At 53.3% G+C, this 23,251-nt stretch overlaps 1 protein-coding gene across 4 annotated transcripts; it reads right to left on the bottom strand.

Annotated features, from left to right (window-relative positions):
* Positions 1–1,177: 1,177 nt before the first annotated feature.
* WDR91 (WD repeat domain 91) lies at positions 1,178–22,391 on the bottom strand. 4 transcript variants are annotated; one of them, XM_041002167.1, is made up of 15 exons: positions 22,246–22,391; positions 20,364–20,543; positions 19,685–19,892; positions 18,273–18,355; positions 17,269–17,399; positions 16,083–16,248; positions 9,111–9,269; positions 8,025–8,218; positions 7,174–7,324; positions 5,288–5,382; positions 5,029–5,182; positions 4,404–4,512; positions 3,726–3,838; positions 2,403–2,600; positions 1,178–1,345 (listed from the first exon to the last, which is right to left on the bottom strand). In XM_041002167.1, exons 1-15 carry the CDS (start codon positions 22,366–22,368, stop codon positions 1,181–1,183), a joined length of 2,229 nt encoding a protein of 742 aa, XP_040858101.1. In that variant the 5' UTR covers positions 22,369–22,391; the 3' UTR covers positions 1,178–1,180. The 4 variants fall into 4 exon arrangements, with proteins under 4 accessions (XP_040858101.1, XP_040858100.1, XP_040858104.1 ...); XM_041002166.1 differs by having other exon boundaries at positions 8,025–8,224; positions 22,246–22,388; XM_041002170.1 differs by lacking the exons at positions 1,178–1,345; positions 3,726–3,838.
* Positions 22,392–23,251: the final 860 nt, after the last annotated feature.

The raw sequence follows: 23,251 nt of genomic DNA, 5'->3' as shown, positions 1-23,251 counted from the left end.
CGCAGGCAGGCCTGGGCAGAGGTGTAGACAGACAGGATAGGCTGACTCAGCCTGAACCCCAGCACCTGACACCTTGTGTCTGCCCAGGAGTAGACCCTCTCACCACTCACCAGGAGAGTGCACAGGCCGTGGGTACTGGCCAGCCTCAGTGATGTTCAGAGCCATACTGAGATGGAGAGGAACAGCCAGCAGTGGGGGCCTCAGTGCCAGGCCGCATATGGAGAAGCTTCTGTAATCAAAGCTGTCAGCTCGGAGGACACAGAGAACACACAGGCCCAGAGAAGCAGGAACAGCAGATCCTTGCTACCCGGTGAGAGAGTGAGCCCACATGCCCCGTGTGTGGCAAAGCAACAGGCTGACCTGTTGGGGCTCAGCCACGGCCAGGGGGACAGGGGAGTGTGCTGGGGCTGCCAGGGGCAGGCTGCCCAGTGCCAACCACCACCAGGGAAAAGACACACACACACACACACACACACACACACACACACACACACACGCGCGCGCGCGCGCACACACACACACACACACACACACACACACACACGTGCATCCTAGACAGACACCAGGGAAACGCAAGAGATTTTTCTTTTTTTAAAAAAGGAACAAACATGTACAAAATACTGTCCATCTCTTCTGGGCCAACACAGCAGTCGTCACCATGTTTCTCCCTCTTACTGAGTTTCCTCCCACAGCTGAAGTGCGCTCCTGGCACAGTCCCCGACTCTGATCTGGGAAGTGCGGGCCACCTGCACTTCAAGCTCCCCTTCCAGTCGCAGCGCCCCCCTGTGGTGCTGGAAGGGAGCTGCCCCGGGAGCACCCAGGCCGACACTGCACCGCGAGTGGGAGCACACAGGCCGACGCTGCATCACGAGTGGGAGCACCCAGGCCAACGCTGCACCACGAGTGGGAGCACCCAGGTCGACGCTGTGCCGCGAGTGGGAGCACCCAGGCTGACGCTGCATCGTGAGTGGGAGCACCCAAGCCGACGCTGCATCACGACTGGGAGCACCCAGGCCGACGCTGCACTGCGAGTGGGAGCACCCAGGCCGACGCTGCATCACGACTGGGAGCACCTAGGCTGACGCTGTGCCGTGAGTGGGAGCACCCAGGCCGATGCTGTGCCATGAGTGGGATCACCCAGGCCCATGCTGCGCCATGAGTGGCACTCTGGGTGGGTCCATCAGAGCTTGTGAGCCAGCAGTGTGGTCAGCTTAATCTTGCCATCCATGGAGGCTGTGAGGCAAGTGCCGCAGTCCAGGGCTGTGCTCCAGTCCACGGTGACCACGGGGGCCCGGTGGCCGCCCAGGCTCAGGCAGCTCTCCAGAACCTTCTCATCGCCACCTACCTGTGAGAGAACAGGAGAGACGAGACCACGTCAGCAGGTACCACTCAGAAGCTCCCCTGTGGGAGCTACTCCCATCTTCCTGGAGAGTCTGCTTAGAACTGCTCGGCCCAGGAAAGGCCTTCACTTTCCCAAATTCAGTTAGTCCAGCTGAAGTGGACAAGTGCCTGGGAAGCTTCTTCAAAGAGGGCATTTTCTTCGTCACCCGAGACTTGGCTTGTACTTGCCGTGCCTCCTGCACCCACTTTGCTCATTCCCTTAGCATCACTCCTCATTTCCCAACACATACTCCCGCACCTGCTTATTTGGGGTTTACTCCCCAAGCTGGGGTCTGCAGGAAGGCAGGGTCCCCTGCAATGTGGCCAGCCCGCAGCCCCCTGTACTGTGGGGAGGCCCTAACCCCACCAGCACTGCTCTCTGGCAGCCACATGCACGTGTGCATGATCAGAAGCCAACAGGGAAAGGGAGTTGGGAGCGAGGTGGAATACGGTCAGTCCTGCTACACAGGACATCTGTGGGCAAGAGACACAAGGTGTCCAGCTTCATGGAGAAAACACGAAACCCATGAGCCATTTAGCCATTGTAAGGATGAGTGCCGGAGCTCAGTTGGTCCCAAAGCCATGGATCCCATGTGACCAGTTAGAGGGAATCCTTTCAACCTATGAGTTGGGTAGAGAGCGAGTCTGACCACAAACCAGAAACTGATGCGGGCAAAACACAAAGGTGACCCAACTAAGGTAAAATGTACCCCAAGCAGAGCTGGCCCAGCCAGGGTCACCTAAGACTAAGCTTCCAGGGACTGAACAGTCTTCCCATTGTACACAGGCAGCTTTAAGAGATTAGAGGGTTAATAACACTCCGGTGCAGGGGCCTGGCTGCTGCTTGAGCTGGGTACACTGTGCCCGTTCAACACATGTGTCTCAGCGGGGGAGGCTCCGCACTGCCCCTTGTCCAGCTGTGCGCTCACACCGCCTGTGTCCAGGTGAGACCCGCCCCCCATCAACATCTCCCTTCTGTGGAGAGGAGCACCCTTCTGTCCACGACATCTGCACCCCATTACCTTGTAGATGACGCCCCCCGTGGAAGAACACGTCAGCATGTAGTTGCCCTCGGAGTCAAATGCGAAGAGCCGGCCCCGCGGCACTTGCACCTGCTTGTAGCCGCTGTAACCGGACAGGACAAAGGGGCCTGTGGCGTCGGAGGGGAGGCCGTACTCAGACACCTTGAGGCCGCTCTTGTGGATGTTCCACTGGATGAACTGCGGGCACAAAGCACAACCACAGTGAGCTCTCAGAGGGGCCCCTGAGCCCGGGACGAAGAGCCAGGACCAAGCCTGGCGCACCGGCTGGTGCGGGCATCACAGCTGCCCCAGCCACGCTTCTGCTGCTGGGCTCACAGGTTCACAGCCCACTCCAGTCCTATACATATAAAACCACCACACGCAAGCATTTTTAAAAAATCTTTTTAAGGGAAAAATAATCTAGGAAAACAGAAGCCTCTCGTTCAAGTCCAACCCTTGTTTCTCCTGGGCCTGACTGCAGAAGGGGACTGCAGTGACTTCACATGGTTCTTGGTTTCTCAGGTAGAGGGGTCACGTTCAGAGGCCGTTAGCACTAACATGCCCACAGCCCGATCGCTGTTTTCCCCAAGAGGAACAAGGCACACAGGACAAAGCCACATCTGGCTCCAGTGCCTGGGCTGCACCGTCAGTGGCGCATATGCGACGTGGCTCCACACACCTGCTGGGGACAGGCCACTGCTTCCCTGGGAATCCTTCCCACACAGGCAGGAAGGCAAGCTTCAGGGTAAGCGCCTGTGTGACAAAATGATGACCTCACCTTGAAATCGCTGTTTTTCACAGAGAAAATCCCGAAGGGGCAGGAGGATGGTTACGGACGTTGGCCTTGATCCACTGCAATCCCTCCGATGCTCCCCACAAGGCAGGCACCTGCCTGCCACAGAGCGGATCCACGCGGGGAGCCTCCCGTAGCATCCCCCCTGGCTTCCTTGGCATAGCTCTGGACTCTGCCCACACGTGTATACATTGAGGAAGCTTCTCCCAGCCCCCCAGCAGCTCCACACTCCCAGGATGCTCTTAGGATACCCACCACAGCCCCCAAGCTCACTCGAGTGTAAATCCGGAGCCCCTGGATCCATCAGCAGTGAGATGAGTGACTGGTATGCCAAGGAAGAAGGGTGTGGTTCTCCCCTCTCATAAGAACAGCCCATTCCCACCAGCCTCATTTAAACCCTAAGTCACGGATTTCCATTTTATCCCCAATTTACCGATCACAAAACTGAAGCAGAAAAGGCCCCAGCTCACAGGTCAGTGTCGAAGCCCAGTCTTGCAGGGCACTCTGAATGCAATCCTGCCGCCCCTTACCTTGCCATCCTCGCCAATGCTGTACACGGTGTTCTCGTCGTAGCTGAACTCCACAGAGTACACCTCCCCGCAGTGGGCCTGCCAGCTCATGGCACACTCATGCTGCTGCATGTCTGAGGCAAAGAGATGTCACTAAGCTTCCGGCCAAGACACCATGGAAACCAGCTGGCCTTGCTGCCTCTAACCGCTGTGCCGGAGGCTGAGGGCATCCTGAACCCAAAGGGCACCACTGAGCCAGGCTGCCTCGGAGGTACACAAGCGGTTCCTTCTGCTGGGCCAAGGGGAGGCTTAGGCTGTAGGGGGATTGGAGGAGAGGGCTGGCGCTCACCCAGGGAGCTTGTAAGTCTGTGAGTCCCTCCTATAGGATGTCCTATGCCCTGGGGACAGAGGCGAGCGAGCCACCTACAGCAAGCAGGTAGGAGAGCATCCCTCTATTGTGTCTGCCTGGATCGCACACAGGCATCCAGGACTTCCGTTTGAAGCCAGGGACAGCTGAGCCCACCTTCACCCGCTGTGTCTACTGACTCCAGCTCCAGGCAGACTGGTACAAGATGGTGTTTCTGAAACTCAGACCAAAGCTAAGCTCTAGCACACGCATCTGAAATGGAACTGCACAACTACCCAGAATCTGTCCAACTCAGCGCTCTGGGACCAAGACTGACCAGGGCACCTGCATACCAAACAACCGGATGACGCCATCGGCCGCTCCCGTGACCAGCAGGTTCCCATTGTGGTTGAAGGCTGTGCAATTGATGGCAATGGGCTCTGGGTCAAGGGAGAACTGGAGCTGTTAGAGCAAAAGAAGAGGACCAGGCACGTGATTAGCAGACTATGTCCACTCAGCCACAGACCCCAGAGGCAGCCCAGGTGGGCCTCCCCCTTCCTTCCCCTTCCCCTCTTCCTGGAAACAGGGAGTCAAGCCATTGCTAGGTGCAGCACTGTGACCTGTGCTCTGGGGACAGACAGGGTCCCTGTGCCACAGAGACAATAATCCTGCCCAGAATGCACTCACAGTGCATGCCAAGCCACACCTTGCTGAAAAGTCATATGGGCCCACAGAGACCAATACGTTATGGGCTGCCTCCTGTGACAGGCGATCCTAAACAACTGAGTCCTGCCAATGCCCAGGCCTCCCAGTGCACCCCTCCCTCCCCACAGAAACGCTCAGCCAGGGGCAGATGGACCAGCCTCACAGAGGGGCTAATCACTTAATTCTTCATTGGTTCTTTAGATAAATGACTTAGCCCCTCTGTGAGGCAGCAGGCAGATGCTGGGCAGCCCAGGCACCAGGCAGGTCCCGTACCTGCTGCTTCATGGTCTTCGTGTCCCACAGCAGCAGTCTGCCTGGAACCTGGTTCATGCCCTTGGCCGAGGAGTCCACCTGGGCAGTGAGGCTTGGAGCCGCAGCTGAACAGACGAAGGATGCCCCGCTGGGGCTGCACGCGAGAGACAGGATTCTGCAACACACACGAGGAGGGGTCAGATGCTGGGACAACCTACAGGGAGGGGAGGGAATGCCCTGTATGGGGGCTGGCACAAGACTCAGGAGGCCTCCAGCTCACCTGGGCATATCGTCGTTGATGTTGATTTCACAGAGGTTCTTCTTGGCCTCTGTGTCATAGAGACGCACGGTGCCCACGCCACTGCCCAGCAAGAGCTGGAATGAGAATGGGCAGGAAGTGAGAGGGACAGTATGAAAGCAGGCTGGGACAGGAAGAGCCCAGGCCTGTTACTGCAAGGCGCATGCTCAAGCCGCTCCTCCACTCCTCCGGCAAGTCAGGAGAAATCTGGCTACAAAGAACCTCACTTTAAAATTACAGAAACCAAGCCAGGTTCCTGGGTTCCAACGGGTAAGAGGCACTTCCCATACCAGAGCACCAGAGTTTAAGCCCAGCTCCAGCTCCAGGCTAACCCGCCCTGGGAGACGGCAGCTGATGAGTCTAATATCTGAGACCGCAGCGTCCACACAGGAACCGGGTTGAGTTCCTCACGCTGACTTCAGTCCCACTCGAGGGGCTGAGGAGGGCATGTGGGGCGTGAACCAGCACCCAGGATCTCATTCTCTGCCTCTCAGATACATTTATTATTATTATTATTATTATTTTAATTAGAGATAGCTATTTGACACAGTGGTTAGGACACTGCTTGGGTTGCCTACATGCCAAATTCTCAGTGCTTGGATTTGAGTCCTAGTTCCGCTTTGAACTTGAGCTTTCTACTAACCCATACCCTGGGCGACTGCGGGGGATGGCTCAGGTGCCACCCTCGTGGGAGACCCAGATGGCGTTCCCACATCCTACTTCGGCCTGGTCCAGCCTCAGCTATTGCAGACATTGAGAAATAAACCAGCAAATGGAAGACCATTGTCTCTGGCCTTTGGATCCATGAAAATAAATAAGCGATAAACTTACTGACTAAATAAGGACATTAGAGCTGACCTTGAGCAAAAGCAAAACCACAAGACATCTGTGGAACGGGAGAGATGCATCGCCTCAAGTACTCTAGAAATGCTCTGTCTGCTCAGTGAGAGCCTCTGTCTTTGCAGGATAAGTCCCAGCTGCTCCAGCCCTTCCTCTGGGTGCTGGTCAAGCCCGGCCCTCCGTGGCTGTGGCCCTGGCCGGGGATGGAGCCTGAGAGGCTGCCCGTCCAGGTGACTGCAGGGAACAGCTCTGGGTTTGTGAAGGCCTCTGGGCAAACGGAGGAGTCCATCCGCGTCTTGAGGAACATGTGACGTGCTTGGCAAGAAGCGCCCGGGTCAGCGGGAAGCATGGGCAGAGGGAGGTACCAGCAGCAGCCTGGCCTGAGGCCACCCAGGAGTCCTAGCTGGACTGGCACCTGCTCATCTCCAGCCGGACTGGGACCTGCTCATGCTCGGGGCAAGCCCGACGTCCCAGAGCCGCAAGGCAGGTAGAAGCAGAGAAAAACAGGTTGTGCCCCTCAGGCTGTGGGGTGCGGTGGAGTGGTCCCCACCAAATGGATCAGAAGAGAAAACATTTTCACCTCTTTAACTACAACTGCCCTCCCGTTCAAATAGCAGAGCCGGGGAGGGGGAAGGGACTTGGTAAAGTTCACTCCTGGAGGGCAGCAGGCCTTTGAGAAGCACAAAAGGGAACACCCCCACCCCCAACCAACACTAGCCAGCCAGAAATCCTAAGCTGCTTCTCAGGGGCCTGGACAGGAGGGCAAGTGGCAAGAATTCAGGGCAGAAACACAGATGGATGGGGGGTCCCCTCTGGGCAGACTGTGCAGGCAGGAAGGAGTCCTGTCCACTAGCTCCACAGCTCATTCCAGTCCTGCAAACCCAGGAACCACAGCGCCACCCGAATGGGAACCTGCAGGGCCAGTTCTGGCTGGGCAGTCCCCGGCTGCTCCCTGGTGGAAGGGGCAGCTTCAGCCTAGCCTATGGGGAGCCCGAGAGAGCCAGCACTGCGGGCCAGGAGCCACTCACCAGCCTGTCCCGCTTGGTGGCCCACTCGAGCGACAGCAGCGGTGACTTGGAAATGGAGGACGCTTTGGTCTGCATGATGGGGTTGAAGGACCACACTTTGATGACACCATCCACGTCGAGGCTGGCGACCCTCCTCCCTGAACAGTCCACTCTAGACCCAACAGAAAGAGATGCTGGCAGCCTGACCCTCGGTCCTCTTCAGCCTGCAGCCAGGAGACTGCTTCCCCGGCTTTCTTTAGTGTTCAAAAGTAACCCCCGGAGGCCTGCCCTGGAAGGACAAGCAGAGGAACTTTCCAGAAATGAGCTGCTGTCTGAGGAATACTCGCTAAGCACACAGGACATCTGGGTTGCTCATTCGGTGACACTGGGACTAGACGTGCGAGCCAAAGCCACAGGCCTGCCTTGGGCACCTGCCTGGAGGCTGACAGCCCATGTCTCATCGCCAGTAAGGCAGTCAGGACAAGGAGCCCACCTGCTCCTGAAAATCACACCCCACCAGTGTTCATTCTTGCCGGGCCAAGTTCAATGAAGTAAAGCCTCCTCAGTGGGAATAACTGCAACAGCACCATCGCAGCACCCTGGAACTGACTGGGTCGGGGGATGGGGGAGGGTGGTGAGGGGATGGTTACAATTAATTTGTTGCTAAAATTCAAGAGACACAGGAAGGGTGGCAAGGCAGGTCCAGTGCCAACTCCAAGCAGGACTGCCAGGTGGGCAGTTGTCCAATCCTCCTCTGAGCTTGCAGGAGACGCCAGCTTCCTTCCAGGGCACCCTCGCTGCTGCACCTGCCCTAGCACTGCCTGAAAGCCCAGGCTGCCAACCTTGTCCCTGGTGGCCCCTGGCCTGCCTACCTGCAGTGCATGATGGACGAGTGGTGCTCAGCGTACTCCTCCTGCCCCAGCACGATGAAGGGCTGCTCGGGGCGGGCTCCTCCACCCTCCGTGCCAGCCATGGACACCCGTGTCGGTGGCCCCACAGGCTCCATGGGGGGCTCCGGGCAGGGCTCGGCCTCTGGGCCACTAGCTTCTGGCTTCTTCTCTGCAGCCTGGGGCTGGTAACATGGAGAAGGTCAGCTGGGAAGGGGCCCTGCACCCAGGAGCACACCAGAGTTGCAGCCAGGGTCTGCTGGATGGCTCTGGCTGGCCACAGGGTCTAGAGGTGAGCCCTGAGCCAGGAGGGCAGGCAACACTTAGCTCGCCCTGGCAGAGGGCCGCACCTGTCCCCGTCCTTCCTGGTCACAGAAGACCGGGTTCAGGGCACACACCTCAGTGGTAGCCTGCTGTGTCCCAGGCCCCGAGTTGTGATACAGCTCTGCTCATTCAAACCTCACCCAAATCTTGTGAGAAGGTATTATTTACCACATCTTAACAGTTTGGAAGTTAAGGTGCAGCAGAAGCTAAATGCCCAGTCCAAGGTCACAAGCTGCAGAACTTGAGTGTGCAGCCAGGTCCTGCAGAGTTAAGCCTGCCCCCACCCCACTACACTCCCTCATCAACCATCACCTTCCGGGATCCCCTCCTGGGAGTGGCCAGCACAAGTCTGAGACTGGGTCATCCAGCTGCTCTGGTCAGCTTCCTGGTGGCCGCTCGTGCTAGCTGCATGACAACTGTGCGTTCACCTGACACACCCCAGGCCTCGGGGGAGGATCAGGGAACTCCACCGGCTCTGCAGCACCCATGCTCTTCCCACTGCTCCCTTAGGGTGCAGGGGGAGTAAGTCAACAGCAAAAAGGAAAACCACAGAGGAGCTGCAGACCACGAGGGCTACGCCGGACTCCAGGTGCATTTCCAGTCAAAGCCAGGGCAGGATGGCTCGGTATGTCAACAGCCACCAAGAGGGAACCACGCTCCGCCGGCAGCAGCACTCAGAGTAGGGGCCCTGCGGCACTCCACAGCAGTGGCGTGGGCCAACCCCGGGGCACCCAGGCCCTCCTGTACCTGGGAAGATGTGGTAGAAAACAGCTCCTTCCTCTCCTTGCCGTGGTCCTGCAGGCGCCGCTGCCGGTGCTGGGCCCAGCTTGACTCCACAGGGGCCAGCCCACCCAGGAGGCTCTTCCCCTCCTTGGCTCCAGGGCCTGGGTCCTTCCCCTTGATGGACTAGGAGACAAGAAGCTGGCTGTGAGAAGTCTCTTCCCTCGTGCCCAGGATGGGAAGACCAATAGCAGAATGAGAGCCAGGGGACTGGCTTCCCTACTGGACAGTTCTCCAATTAGGCCCTCACTAACTGGACTGGGCAGCCGTTCCAGCGGTGCCAGGTAGGCCTTCTAGCTGCCGACAGCAGCCAGGCTTTTCTCCTTTGCAGTCTCTATTCCCCTTTAAGAGTGGGACAGGTCACTTGTGTCCCCCAATCTGACGCACTGCACATCTGGAGAGATGAATCTGAACAGCTCGATCGAGGCACAAGAGCTGGGTTAAGGGGCAGGAGTCCAGCACTGACTCCGAGAGGGCTGAGCGCAGTCAGGTCCCACACTCCATGCCATCAACACAATGCTTGGAAAAACAGTAGAGAACCCAGGTATCAGGTCCCAGCACTCACACGGGACACCCAGAGGAAGCTCCGGGCTTCACTGTTTTCTCCCATTCCAACAGGAAGCTCCCACTTCCCCATTCTACCCTTCCCTAGGCAAGGATATGCTTCAGAAAGGCAGTTGTACCCCTCTGGGCAGTGCACCAGCCGATGAAAGAGCTCCGTCTCTCCCTAATGCTGCCTTTCAAATAAATATTAAAAAAAAAAAACTAATAAACTTTACACATAAATATTATATATATTTTTTAAAAACACTAAATGATATGAAATAACCCTGAACAAAGGAAAGGTATCTGTTCCTGGACAGGGTATCCCAACATCATCAAAACATCAGCATTGTGGTAGAGTGGATTAAGCCACCCCCCTATGACTCTGAGACCCACAAGGGTGACAGCTTACATCGCAGATGCTCCACTGCTGATCCAGCCCCCTGCTAGTGGCCTGGGAAAAGCAGTGAAGGTGGCTCAAGAGTTTGGACCCCTGCCAGCCATGTGGGAGACCCAGAAGAAGCTCTTGGCTTTAACCTGACCCAATATCTGGGTGGTGAACCAGCAGGTGGAAAAATCTGTCTTGCCCTTCTCTGTGTAACTCTTTAAAATAAATCCTTTACTAAAACCTAATTTAAAAGATGTCAGCTTTTGATCCAGGGTCCTGCTATTAGCCTGGGAAAAGCTCGCAGCAGATAGCTCAGGTGCTTGAGTCCCTGAATCAGGGCGGGAAGGGGTGGGGAGAGTGGGGAGGGGGCCTCAAAGAAGCTCCTGGCTTCGCTTTGGTCCCGCCTTGGTCTTTGGGGTCACCTGCAGAATCAAACGGCAGATGGCAGATCTAACACGTTCAAATAAGTAAATCCAAAATAAATAAATAGACAAAAGAATAACAAGAAAAATACCAAAAAGGAAGAGCCATGAGGGAGAATACACTTCTAGAAATTTAAACCAAAAAAATCCAGAGTGAATGTTTTAAGTCTGTGGTGCCGGGACATGAATGGAGAGAAAAATGAATGCAGAGGAAATTCTAGAAACAGATTCAATAACACATGGAAAATTAGTATTTAATAAAGTTAGCATTTTCAAATTACTAGATCAAAGATGGGAATTTTAATAAATGATGTTGGGACAACCAGATAGTCATTTGAAATGAAAAAAAATCAATCCAACCATCACATTATATGCAGGTTCCAAATGCATCAGACATCTAAATGTAAAAGATGAAATGATACAAGAGGAAAACATACATAAATGCTCCCATGACGCAGCGACAGGGGAAGATGAATTTTGATTCAATATCCAAATGAAATAAGAGACCAACTGACTTGACTGTGTTAGAAAATAAACTCTTGCTTGATCAAAACTACAAGCAAAGTCAAAAGATAAAAGGAAACACTGAAATATAATGTCTGCAACAAACATCAAAAATAAATGCTTAAAATAAATAAATAAATGCTTAAAATCCATGACACAGGAAATATTTAACATTGGAGGGGAAATACCAGTATCTACAGATAAAAATAGGGAAAGCCAATTTATAAGAAATACACAAAAACAGACTACACACATACACACACACACACAAATATTCAGCTTTGCTCTTTAAAGAGAAAGGCAAATTACAAGTGTGTATCCTTTTTTACCCATTATATTGGCAAAAGCTCTAGAGCCAAACAGAAGATGCTGGTGAGGCTGTGGGGACCAGGAACTCTCACTCCAGACAGGAAGACAAGCATGGCAAAAACTCAACTGCACCTCGGGCAGGATAGTTCTTTATACTATTTCTTCAACTTTTCAGTAAGCTGGAAAGTATGTAAAAATAAAAAAACTAGGAAAAGGGAAGAAAAGGACAGAAAAAGAAGTGGTCATGGCCCAACTCAGCATTATACTTAAATGAGTACATCAAAGTCTGACAGAGAGGTTCTACAGAGGTAGAGGGCGTGCAAGACGCTGGTGGAACCACGTACTCGGGAGAATGACCAGCGCACAGAGACGCACCCACTGTGAGCTTGTCCCACTCGTAACCCTACTGTACATGTCTTTGTATCCCGAGCACCCAGCACCTTGCTTGCCACAGACTGGACACTCAGTAGTGGCCAAGAGATGAGCAAATGGGCAGGAAGCTACAGCAGCAGCGACCGGCTGGAAGGACGACCTGTGCACCTACCAGGCATGCTCTAATCCAGGATGAGTAACACCAAGTCCTCTGGGGCCAGAAGTATTTTAGGTCTTGAATTTTTTCATGGATTTTGGAATATTTGCAAACACACCATGAGGTGTATCTTGGTGATGGGACAGAGTCTAAACACAAAATTCACTCATGCTTCCTATACGCCTCCTGCACTCATCGCCTACGATAATTTTATACAGTTTTTTTTTTTTAAAGATTTATTTTTATTATTTTTTAATTGGAAAGGCGGATATACAGAGAGGAGAGACAGAGAGGAAGATCTTCCGTCCGATGATTCACTCCCCAAGTGAGCGCAACGGGTCGATACTATGCCGATCCGAAGCCAGGAGCCTAATCCGGGTCTCCCACGCGGGTGCAGGGTCCCAAAGCTTTGGGCCGTCCTCGACTGCTTTCCCAGGCCACAAGCAGGGAGCTGGAAGGGAAGCGGGGCTGCCGGGATTAGAACCGGCGCCCATATGGGATCCCGGGCGTGCAAGGCGAGGACCTTAACCACTTGCGCCACCGCGCCGGGCCCAACCTACGATAATTTTAATAACTCAATATGAAGCAAAGTTTCACAGTGTACAATTTTTCTTGCTGGTGCTCAAAAGATTTACACTTTAGAGCACTTCTGATTTTGGATTACAGACACTCACACTCTAGAAGCTTCCTGATCTACAGATAGTGAGAGATACTGTGTTACCATCTGACACATCCACAACTCATGCTGGAGCAGGACAGCAGTTAACTGTCAGCAGCCTGAGCCAATGAGGAGGAAGTCCACAACCTTGCAGAGTTGCCATGAGGCCTCACAATGGAGCAGCTCCAGGAGTGTGGCCTCCCGGGAAGCACAGCCCAGCCACGCAAACCATGGGCAAAGATGGTAAGAGGGCTCCCTGTTCCCCGCCCCCAGCCCCCTATCCACTGCTGCCAAGATCTCTGGGAACAGCCCCTGGGCAGCTGTTGTCACTACTCACTTCCCCTATAACCAGGAGGTAATCTGACACAGTAACACTCACTAATAGCCACTCCTGGAGGCTTTGTTCTCCTTACATTACATTACAGTCAATTAAAGGCTATCTCCGTAATAAGGTAATTCCCACTTGCACTCCTATCTGCTCACTAAGTGGGTGTGAAAGGAGCTGGGCCAAGGCTGGGACAGGAGGGAATACACACTGCAGGCTGTGTGCCCCAGCAGGGAAGCTGGCTATTGCCGCACCCTCCCATGATGGGAGTTTCCAGAAAACCTGGAACCTGAGACTTGCTGGTTACTTCCTTTTTGCTGGAGTTTGGGGCAGGCAGGTAATCAACCCTAATGAAAGCCTGGAGAATTCAGACTGACATCTATTTTACAAAAATGCTTTGTACTTCTTTTAACAATATTAGTGTCAGTGACCACTAACAAGCTGGCAAAATACTGAGATGAGTGAAGATTACAATGCCCTATGGAAATGATATTTAAAATAGGAGGTTCTACTGTTAAACTAGCAACATGTAAATTGACTAATGTACAGCTGATTTTTTGTGTGTGTGCTCACTGGTGCAACAGCAGCAAGAAGGGCTACAGGCTTGGTACTCACTGACAAAGCAAATGTTGCTTCTTTAAAAACTTGTGCCACTTTACACAAACTCAAAGCTATGTACTATCAAAATTCCCGGAAGTGACCCTGCCACCCTGCCCTGGTGGTGACAAGAGGGGATCTGGAACTGTATTCTGAAACTTGGGCATCAAAGGTAACAGAGGGCTGGGGCTCAGCACTGTGGCATTGCAGGAAAATCCATTCTGTGCAACACCAGCATCCCATTTGGACGCCAGCAGAGGCTTGTCCTAGTGTTTGGGCCCTTGCAACTACATGGGAGACCCAGAAGGGGGTCCTGGCTCTTAGCTTTAGACTGTGCCAGCGCTGTGGCACAGAGGGTTAAGCCACAGCCTGTGATGCCAGCATCTTATATGAGTGCTAGTTCAAAGTCCCAGCAGCTCCACTCCTGACCAGTCTTCCAGCTAAAGCAGCAGGTGACCCGGGTGCTTGAGTCTAGTCACCCACATAGGAGAACCAGATGGAGTTCCAGGCTCCTGGCTCCGGCCTGGGCCAGCCTCAGCCACTGTGGCCATGTGCGGCATGAGCCAGTGGACAAAAGATATCTCCCTCTCCTTTTCCGTATTCTACCTTTCAAATATGTAAACAATGTAAAAATTAATAAATAAAAATGAAGGTGAACTAGACGATCTTTAAGCTTCTCGTGTGACTTTCTTGAATGGGTTGTTTTTAGAACCAAGACACCAATGTCCAATCTAAATAACCCTGTCAGTGAAAACCAAGTGGCCTGATCGCCAAGCTCTCAGATCGTAGATGGCCCATCTCAAGGATTGGAAACTCTCTTCTGTTGACATACCACATGGTAACCCAAGGATTGTCCAATAGGAGAACGTTTTAAAGGCAAGGTAAGGAATATTCTGTTGCAAATTATTCACTCTGACCCTCATCTCTTGGCTGTACACTGCACAAGGTTTCTAATTGCATGGCAACCTCACCTCAAGACATACAGACCCTGAACACATAAAGAGCACGACCAAGGAAGCTGCCTCTGTATTTTTATTCATTTTAAGGTAAACAGAATTTTAGTTTCAAGCTCATTTCAAAGGGATCCATCACTACCTGTTACATTTATAAAATGTTGTACAGCCAGAGACCCCCAGAAAGCAAACAGTAAAACTTACTTAGCCACAGAGCTAGAATTCTCACTTTAAAATATAAACCTTTGCTAGGAAGGAAAACAACCAACTACTGACTGTTCTTTGTTTCAGTCCTCACGGGCGCTATGATTACAGTGTCTCGCCTGGATGACACGCAAGGTCTCAGAACGGAACTGCACAAGCCACGCAGACCAGGATGCAGGAATTCAACTTCTACTAGAATAGAAGTATCTGCAACGCACTGCAGATACCAAAAGCTCTCCTTTTATCTGCTCAGTTAATCCTCCCTTATGGAGTAAATATTACTATTTCCAGAGCACTGTGAACATTTGTAGAGAGATGGAATTAAAAGATAAGTTTATTTTGATGTAATAGTTTTTGATGCCCACGCGTGTTCATAGTGCGCCTCTTTCAGGAGAGGGGCATTCTGGGGATCTGAGCGCTGATGCTAAGCCAGTAGCTTGCTCCTTCTTAACCAGTGTCCTATTCAGCCTCTCCGACTCAACGCACTCTACCAGGTGCTGTGATGGAAGCCCCCACACTGCAGCGGCAGCCTGCGGCAGACCGCACTTCCCCAGGTACAGAAGTAGCTTTAAACTGCCACATCCCTTGTAACTCAAGACAAGGGGGGTAGGAGGGAAAGACACAGATTGAACTCACTTTATCTGATGTAAAAATACATCACAAGGGAAAGCGTTCTACCCAAGCAATAAAGTACAAGTCTTCAGAAAGTTCATGGAACAGTGCAGTCTGCAAAACTATGCATGGATTTCAAAATGGACATCAAAATATACTTACTTTTTAATTAGATTTTTCATGAGCTTTTTGAAGTCCCTTTATGTAAGTGAATCTGCCAAACCTTCACTGATAGAATTCATCCCTTTCAAAAGTGTCAAACAGCCTACACTAGGCAAACGGCTCAGTGGCACCTTGGGCTATCTGCGACACAAGCCAGCATCAAAGACCAGCTCTGGCAGTCTTAAGACAAAGTGAAAAGCAGCAGCAAGCCCTCTGCAGAATAAGAAAACATCAACCTGTAAGCAAAATGCAGGAAATCTTGGGTAACTCTTGATTCATACTTCGGCCAGATACTAAACTGCAAATTCAAGATTTCAGAATTGTCTGAAATCACACTTGAGCCATGAAAACAGTAGCAAGCACTCAGGATTTCCTTGGAAGTTTACAGAAAAGAGGGATCCATCGAAACTGACCTTCTGTCATCTGCCAGCCACCACTTCCCTTGGGGACACAGGGTGGCCGCAGAAGAGCAGTCCCTCTGGGTCACCTGCACCCCTAACTGCCTGTGGTTGCAGCCACAGGGTGGTGATGGGGTAGGGAATGCACTGGGTGGATCCCCCACCCCACCTGCTCTCTCACTTCCTCCAACACAGTTCTACAGTCTGCTCTTCCTGTAGGACTATCACTTGCCTTGAGGGGAAAGGGAATTGTGTACTTGGCATAAGCATGGCCACCAGGGAGGCATGGAAGAACAGCTTGTGAGCAGCACTGGAGAGATGGGACTGGTACTTACCTGAGTGCTGAAGGAGTCTTTCTTGGCCGAGCTCTGAGCCTGAGGGGGACCTGGGGCCGGGGACAGCCGGGAAGGGCTCTTCTTACTCTGGGGCAGCAGCGAGGACAGGAAGCCCACCCGTGGTGACTGGGAGAGGGAGGCGCTCCTCTGGCTGCACACCATGGCTCTGCTCAAGCAGACACAACACAGGGTCACACAGGGGGCTGGAGGGGGCGTGCGACAGTCAAGAACACAGAGCGGCTGGGCGAGGGAGGGTGCTAGCACCTGGGGCCTTGGTCAGGCCTGCAAGGTACGATTTGGTAGCAATGGTACCTCTTGGTACCATTCCGTGTACAAAGGGAGCTGGCAGCTTGGCTGGCTCCTCTGAGGGCCACCTCATCCGACTGGCCCTGGCCACACTCGCTACTGAGCAGTTGAAATGTGGTTAGTTCAAAAAGACATGCTGAGGGTTTAATACAACAAAACTCAAACACTCATCATGGAAAGGAAAAATAAAAACAGCTTATCCATATATTTCATATATTCATTATATGTTAAAATAACACTTTTGGGTAAAAGTAATGTCACTTGTTTCTTTTAGCATAAATGTTAAAACATTTTGGCAGTCCAGTTTTTCGCTCACAGTTTATTTCCATCAGATGGCAAAGGCTCCTCTATGCCTGTATTTTTGGCTGCTGCTACCCACCTCTGGCTTTTGACTTAACTGGCTATTTTTTTAATTTATTTTTTTAAACTCCTCTCTCTACCTGCCCACCTCTTTGAGCAGCAAGCTTCTACAGAGAACCGCATCTAGCCCATGGTGGCCAAACCTTCCACACAAGGCATTCCTGGTACAGAAAAACTTCCCAAGGCCTGACATCTGTGCTTGTGGTCCATTTATCCAGGCTGTGCACATCCGGACGCCTACGTGCCTGGCAGGGCCGTACAGCTCTCCCTCCCCCCAGGCACAGCCAGAGGCTCACAGCTTGAGAAAAACTCCTGGAGAACCTTAGAGGTCACGGGGCTCATACAAAACTACATCAAGTGCCATGTGTGCCAAGGAGGCTCTTTGGCAGATCTCCCTCATAAGACATGGGAGGTGGGGAGTCGAGGTGGGGGCGGAGTGACATGTGTGGCTCAGAGCACAGGAGACCAAGGAGAGGAGGGGACCACTGCTCTCCCATGCCCAGCTTCCACACACACTCACAGCTCAGAGTCCCCCAGGCGGTCCATATTGGAGACGTAAGGAGGCAATTTGTGCTGCACCAAGATCTCTTCCTCTTCCGGCTGATGCTCCTCTTTCTTCAGCCGGTGGACTTCAGCTTGCAGCGCAAAAAGCTACAAAGATGTGGAGCAGAGTAAGCTCATGATCTTGCCTCGTCTTCCCCCAGTAAAGAAGTTTCCAGACACATCCCATCCCAACCCCAGCTCAGTAACTCCAAGCGCTGCTTTCCCTGGGTTTGAGGGAACCCATCCCCCTCTCTGCTCACTGTACACTAGGGAAAAAAAAGGAAAAATGACAGCTAGTGTTGGACAGAGGTAAGAACACCAAGCCACTAAAAATCCAAGTTCACTCTTTTTGTTACTGGACCTTCTTCTTGAATTCGCCAAGGGAAAAAAAAATTGCATCTATTCAATCTGATTTCTTCTTCAGAGTCTATAAAATCAGGCTTTAGACGTCTCACGGGATAAAAGTTGTAAGTAAATTGCAGGGTAAATTTTTAACTGTACCATTTTTAACCTTTCACCTAAAGAAAAATCTCACACACCAAAAACCTTAGCAGCTTAAAGAATCTTCCTTCTCCCGACTATGTATCACAGAGAGATTTTAGTTTCAGAATACAGAAATGCTCGTCAAGAACAACATGAAGGCACAGTCCCCTCTCTTTACGGTTTTGTCAAACAAGACAAATGCGTGGCTGAGTACGACCAGTGACATGGCCTCAGGATCATAAATGCCACACATGTGATTCTATGTGGAAGAGGACTGGAGATGGACGAAAACAGGTGTGTCGGAGCGACCTGAAGGCTCACGCTCGCTCTCCTCTGAGAGGTTTCCACGTCATTACACTGTGTATTACACCTAGACCTTGTCTCTAGCTTTCAGACATGGCTTCAGCCCCCAAATTCCCAAGACCAGCTTCCCCGTGTATCTTTGGCCCGTGCTCCTCTTAGCTTCACACAAGGACACGCGTGAGTGAGCTGACAAACCTTCTGCCGCAGAACTTCATTTTCCTCTTGAATCTGGTTGGTCCTCTGGCACTCAGCGTCAAAGTTCAGGATCACAGGGACTGGTGCACGAGGTTAAAGAATAAACTGCTCTGCAGAACACCCCTGTTGCCTTCCCAAACCCCTGGCACAGCAGAAAGGCACTTGAACACGAGACTCGGGGAGAGAAGACAGGATCAATGCTGGGGGTTCTTCCCGACGTTATCAAGCAGCCACTTCCTCGTCCCCAGGCCCATCACTCCAACAGGCCTGATCCTCACATATAGCAACAGGCCCTTGGGAAAGACTGACCCCTCCTGGGCAAAACCGGAGACTGGAAAAGACAGCTTCCTGCAGACTGGGGCCCCATGCCACCCCATCTGCCCTCTAGCTTGGAGTATCCGTTCTTCTGGTTGCCCTGAACAGCTGCAATCAGGGGCACACAGCGGATGGGACCTCCCCACAGGGGAAGCAAGCTGTGGCTCCTCTGTGTGTGATCTCCCGTGAAGGACATCCCTGTGTCCCTAGAAGCCCTGGAGCGGCTGTCTGAATGACCCTAGAGGGGCCAGGTCATGCCCTAACCACTGGGCCTGGGCAGCTACCCTGCTGATTCCACTTGAAAGCCTCAGGATGAAGTGGCAGCATTGAGAGCCAAGAGGCAGAGCCAGCAGGGGAGGGATTCCCACAAGCAGAAAGGGCAAAGGCAGAAAAGGCCCCCTGCCTGCCTCCGCCAGAAGCTGGTCCTCCCAGAGGCCAAGGCCGGCACCACCAGGCAAGCTCAGCGGTACCCAGGCCCCATCCGGCAACCCATTCAAAGCAGGCTCCCCCCACTTTGCGTAGATTTCCAGCCCAGAGAACAGGAACAACAGGGCACGCCTGGGGATCTCCAGTCTTCCAGAGAGAAGAGGGAGAAAAAAGGCACAGTTACATGTAGGCTGTTCTCATACCTTCTCTTTTTCTCCCTTTCAAATATCCACATGTGTATATTTGTACTGTTTTCTGGCAACTAGAGGAACACCGAGGTCAGAGAGGGAGTGCCCAGCAAAGCATTCCCATTTGCTGCCTAATCCCAGCAAAGACAAGTGAGGTCCTGGGGGACACATGCCACGCAGAGGGGGTGCTTTAAAAACTGGTGTGTCAGCTGGCTTCCAAACCAGAACCCAGGGCTAGTTCCCTCTGCCGCCACTGCCCCTGCCCAAACATGTCCACGACTCCTAGAGCGGCAGGGCAGCAGAACTAAGACTTGTGACTCCTGGCTTCCTGACAAAAATAACCACAATCTGCCCAGCCCCCTCACATGACCCATGACAAAGATCACAGGCAGAAGAGAAGGCTGCAGCAAGAAGGGCAGCTGCTGTGCGCAGTATCCGGAGGAGTGAGGCTGGGGCTGCAGCTGCGGACAACCCAAAGGATATGCATACACTGAAAGAGGACGCTGAGGAAGTTGTGCAGGGACACGATGAAGGTGTCTGCCCACTGTCGAGAGAAGTAGGTGGCAAAGGTGGGGTTGGTGTCTGGGGATGGCAGGAAGGGGAGGACAAACCAATCCTTCCACTCGGCCTGGTTCTGGAGTTCCGTGGCCTGCTTCGCGAAGAACTCCTGGGCCTTGTCGTTTCTGTTCGTCTGGAGGGGAAAGACAGAGACCCAGCGGTGAGACGCCTTAGCCTGTGGAGTAGCTGTCTGCCAGGTGGGTGGCCAAGCAGGACCTACAAACTCCATAACAGAAAGGAATACCACCCCCTTTCTCATGTCAAAGCTGTTTTCATCTGCAGTTAGAAGGATACACAACATCCTGAAAATGAGTCCCTAAATGACGTTCTAAAAACCTAACTGCCTTAGCCCCCCAAATCAATTATCTTTGTTACACAAACTTCAGGCAAGCAACTCATACCCTGTCCAACGCCACGCAAACAGGAAAGGAAACAAACGGGCAGAAGGTCAGATGGTTCAAGGATAAAGAAAAACCGTAAAACCAGTGCAATTCCCCAACCCTTGCCACAGCTCATGTAGTCCTCCGGAGGAGTCACGAGTAAAGTCTGTTTGTGGATCAAGAGACTGTCTCCCCAACCACAGCAGAATCGCTGTCACGAGCACCTGGATGGTGTAGACAAGATAGAAGCGGAACAGGCTGGTCTTCAGCTTGTTGATGGTGGGTCTGTAGATGTCCTCCAGGCGGCTGAAGAGCCGCCGCTCCAGGTAGCTCCAGTAATCCCGCAGGGCAGCCAGGTCGTACACCTGCATTAACTGCTGCAACTGGTCCACAATCTTGTCCACCTGGTGAGAGAAAGTAGCTCAGGAGGAAAGTGAAAGGACACAGAACAGAACTTCTCTCTCACTCCAGAGAACAGCGCTTTTCCCCAATGCCACGGCTTCCAGATGTTCAAAATCTGGTAAGTTAGGGAGGCCCCACATCGTGGTGCACCCCGTTAGGTCACCGTTTATAACAGCACCATCCCATACCAGAGCACCAGTTGAAACCCACGCCGCTCTGCTTCTATACCAGCTGCCTACTAGCAGGCCTCAGAAAGCAGCAACAGATGATCCAAGTCCCCGGGCTCCCGTCACCCATGCTGGAAACTCGAAGAGCATTCCAGGCGCCTGGCTTTGGTCTGGCCATTGCAGGCATGTGGGAGTGAACCAGAGGATGGGAGATCTGTCATTCTGCTTTCAAATAAAACCTCCCGGGGGGCGAGAGGGGTGGGGGGAGGTTCGCTTAAATAAAAGTAACAAGCCCAGCGTGATGGCTTAACTGGCTAGTCCTCCTCCCTTCAAGCACCAGGATCCCGTAAGGGCGCTGGTTCAGGTTCCAGCTATCCCACTTCCCATCTAGCTCCCCGCTCATAACCTGGGAAAGCAACAGAAGATGGCCCAAAGCCTTGGGACCCTGCACACACACGGGAGGTGGGGAAGAAGTTCCTGAGTCCTGGCTTCAGATCGGCTCAGCTCCATCCGAGTGGCCATTTGAGAAGCAAACCAACAGATGGAAAATTGGTCCTTCTCTTTGTAATTCTACCTTTCCAATTAAAAAAAAAAAAAGTTAAAAAAAAATAGGAGCAATAAAAGTGAAAGTGCATACAAGTGGGTCCTTCTCCTAGCTGGTAACTAATTCCAGGACTCCAAGGGTCACGAGGAGGTGTGTTCATGAACCCCTGCTAACCAAAGATCACCAAACCCCAGGCAGCTGGGCAGCCCACCAGACAAGCCACCTCCTTGTGAGGAGCAAAACTAGCCCATCGGGACAAGGTGCCACACAGCACAGACCCGAGCGCCGAGTCCCAGAGAGGTGAGAGAACCCGCTTCAACAGCCACTAGAAGCGGCTGGACTTCCTGACTCCTCCAGCCAGGGCCCCGTCCCGAGCTCACTGCCTCCCAATTCACCAGCCAAGCCCCCCGTGGAGTCGAGACACACAGATCACACACCCGTGTCAATTCCAAGAACCGCAACGGAAGTCCACATCAGAGGCCAGAAAGGCATGTTTTTAAATACATACGGTGAGATCTTCTTCCGATGCTCAGAAGCAAAATTTACCGCGAGGCCACTTCAAACATCAGATGCTTGGACCTAGCCAATGTTCTGGGGCTGCCTGTCTCCTTTGCTCCCACCGCCATAGAAACCCAATCCTTCCTTTCGGCCTGCCGCCAGAATTTCCCACCTACCCGACCCTGGTTCTTAAAATGCCACATGGTCACCCTAGCCATGGACTGGTCAGCAGCACCTGCTGGGAGGCCAGGCAGGGTGTACCAGGCAGGAGTCAGGGCACCACGGCAAGGCTCCCGGCTCGCAGGACAACTTCGGGCAAGTCAAGCCGTCCCAGGGCCTCAGTTCCTCATCTGTCAAGCTGCGGCCGGGAGCGCCGAGCCCCCCTCGCCGCCGGTGACAGCGCAGCTCCGGCCCCTGAGGGCGGTGGGGGCGGGGGGCTGTTCCCGGGCTCCCTCGGGTCGCCTCTGCCCTCGCCACGCCCGCCAGGCCCCTCACCCGAAAGCCCTTCTCCTTGTCCGCCTTGATCTCGGCGTCCAGCTGCCGCAACGTGTGCGTGAAGCCGCGGAAAAGCAGATACTCGCGGACCAGCTCGTCCGTGCGCTCTACCGCCTCCGCCATCGCTGCGCCAGCGCCTGGAGGGGCCGCGACGGCGGCGAGGGGAGACGGGGCGGGGCCTGGCAGGGCAGGGGCGGGGACAGGAGGCGGGCGCCCAGTACGTCACCCGCGGTCAGCCTATCGGCGTGCACGCACCGCGCACCTCCCTCCTGAAGCCCCGCCCCGCGGCCAGGTCCCGCCTCGCCGTGTCGTCATCACCGCCCTCCCGGAGGCGCCGCAGCCCGAGGCTCCGGCGGCGTGTGGCGTTTGCAGGCAGCGCTGGCTTCAAAGGGGCCGCCGCCGCTCAGTCCAGAGGCTCGAACCCTAGAGAACATCCCAGAGGGTCACCAGGCAGGGGGGAGCTGGGCGCACGGCTTATTGCCGTTCCATCGCAGAATCCTCTGTCCCTACCGTCCTCTTAAAAATGGAGGGGTCCGGAATTGAAAGAGGTAGTGACTGTTTGAAAGCGCGCAAACAGGTGTGTTATCACGGCGCCCTGGTTTCAGACGGAGACTGCTCACGCGGCAAGATAACCAAATGCCTTCTGACGCGGGTGTGGGGAGTTTCACAACGACTTTTAGGATATGGGCCCCGTTTCTTGTTTAAAAAACAAGTTATACCATGATGAGCAAAAGCAAACGAAGATTGAGAAACAGCCTCACCCGTCGTCCTGTCAGACTCCGTAAGTGCAGGGAAAGTGAGATTTCATCAAAGACGTTGCAGGACCAGGTGCTCTACTGAAAGCTCCTTGATTTTCTGCACGCATGTCCCTCCCCTAGTTCCTCACTGGCTGAGTCCTGGAGAGTTAAAAGCCTTTCTGGCATTTGCTTTAGCTGTTCTGTTCTCCCACAGCAGATTTGCCTGAGAGCTTCCACGTGCAGACAGCCCAGCTGTTAATGCCAGCTAG

Source organism: Ochotona curzoniae, unplaced genomic scaffold, assembly GCF_017591425.1.
Source record: "Ochotona curzoniae isolate NIBS_2020 unplaced genomic scaffold, NIBS_Ocur_1.0 scaffold_2476, whole genome shotgun sequence".
NCBI lineage: Eukaryota > Metazoa > Chordata > Mammalia > Lagomorpha > Ochotonidae > Ochotona > Ochotona curzoniae.
This window is presented reverse-complemented; position numbering and strand designations above follow the sequence as displayed.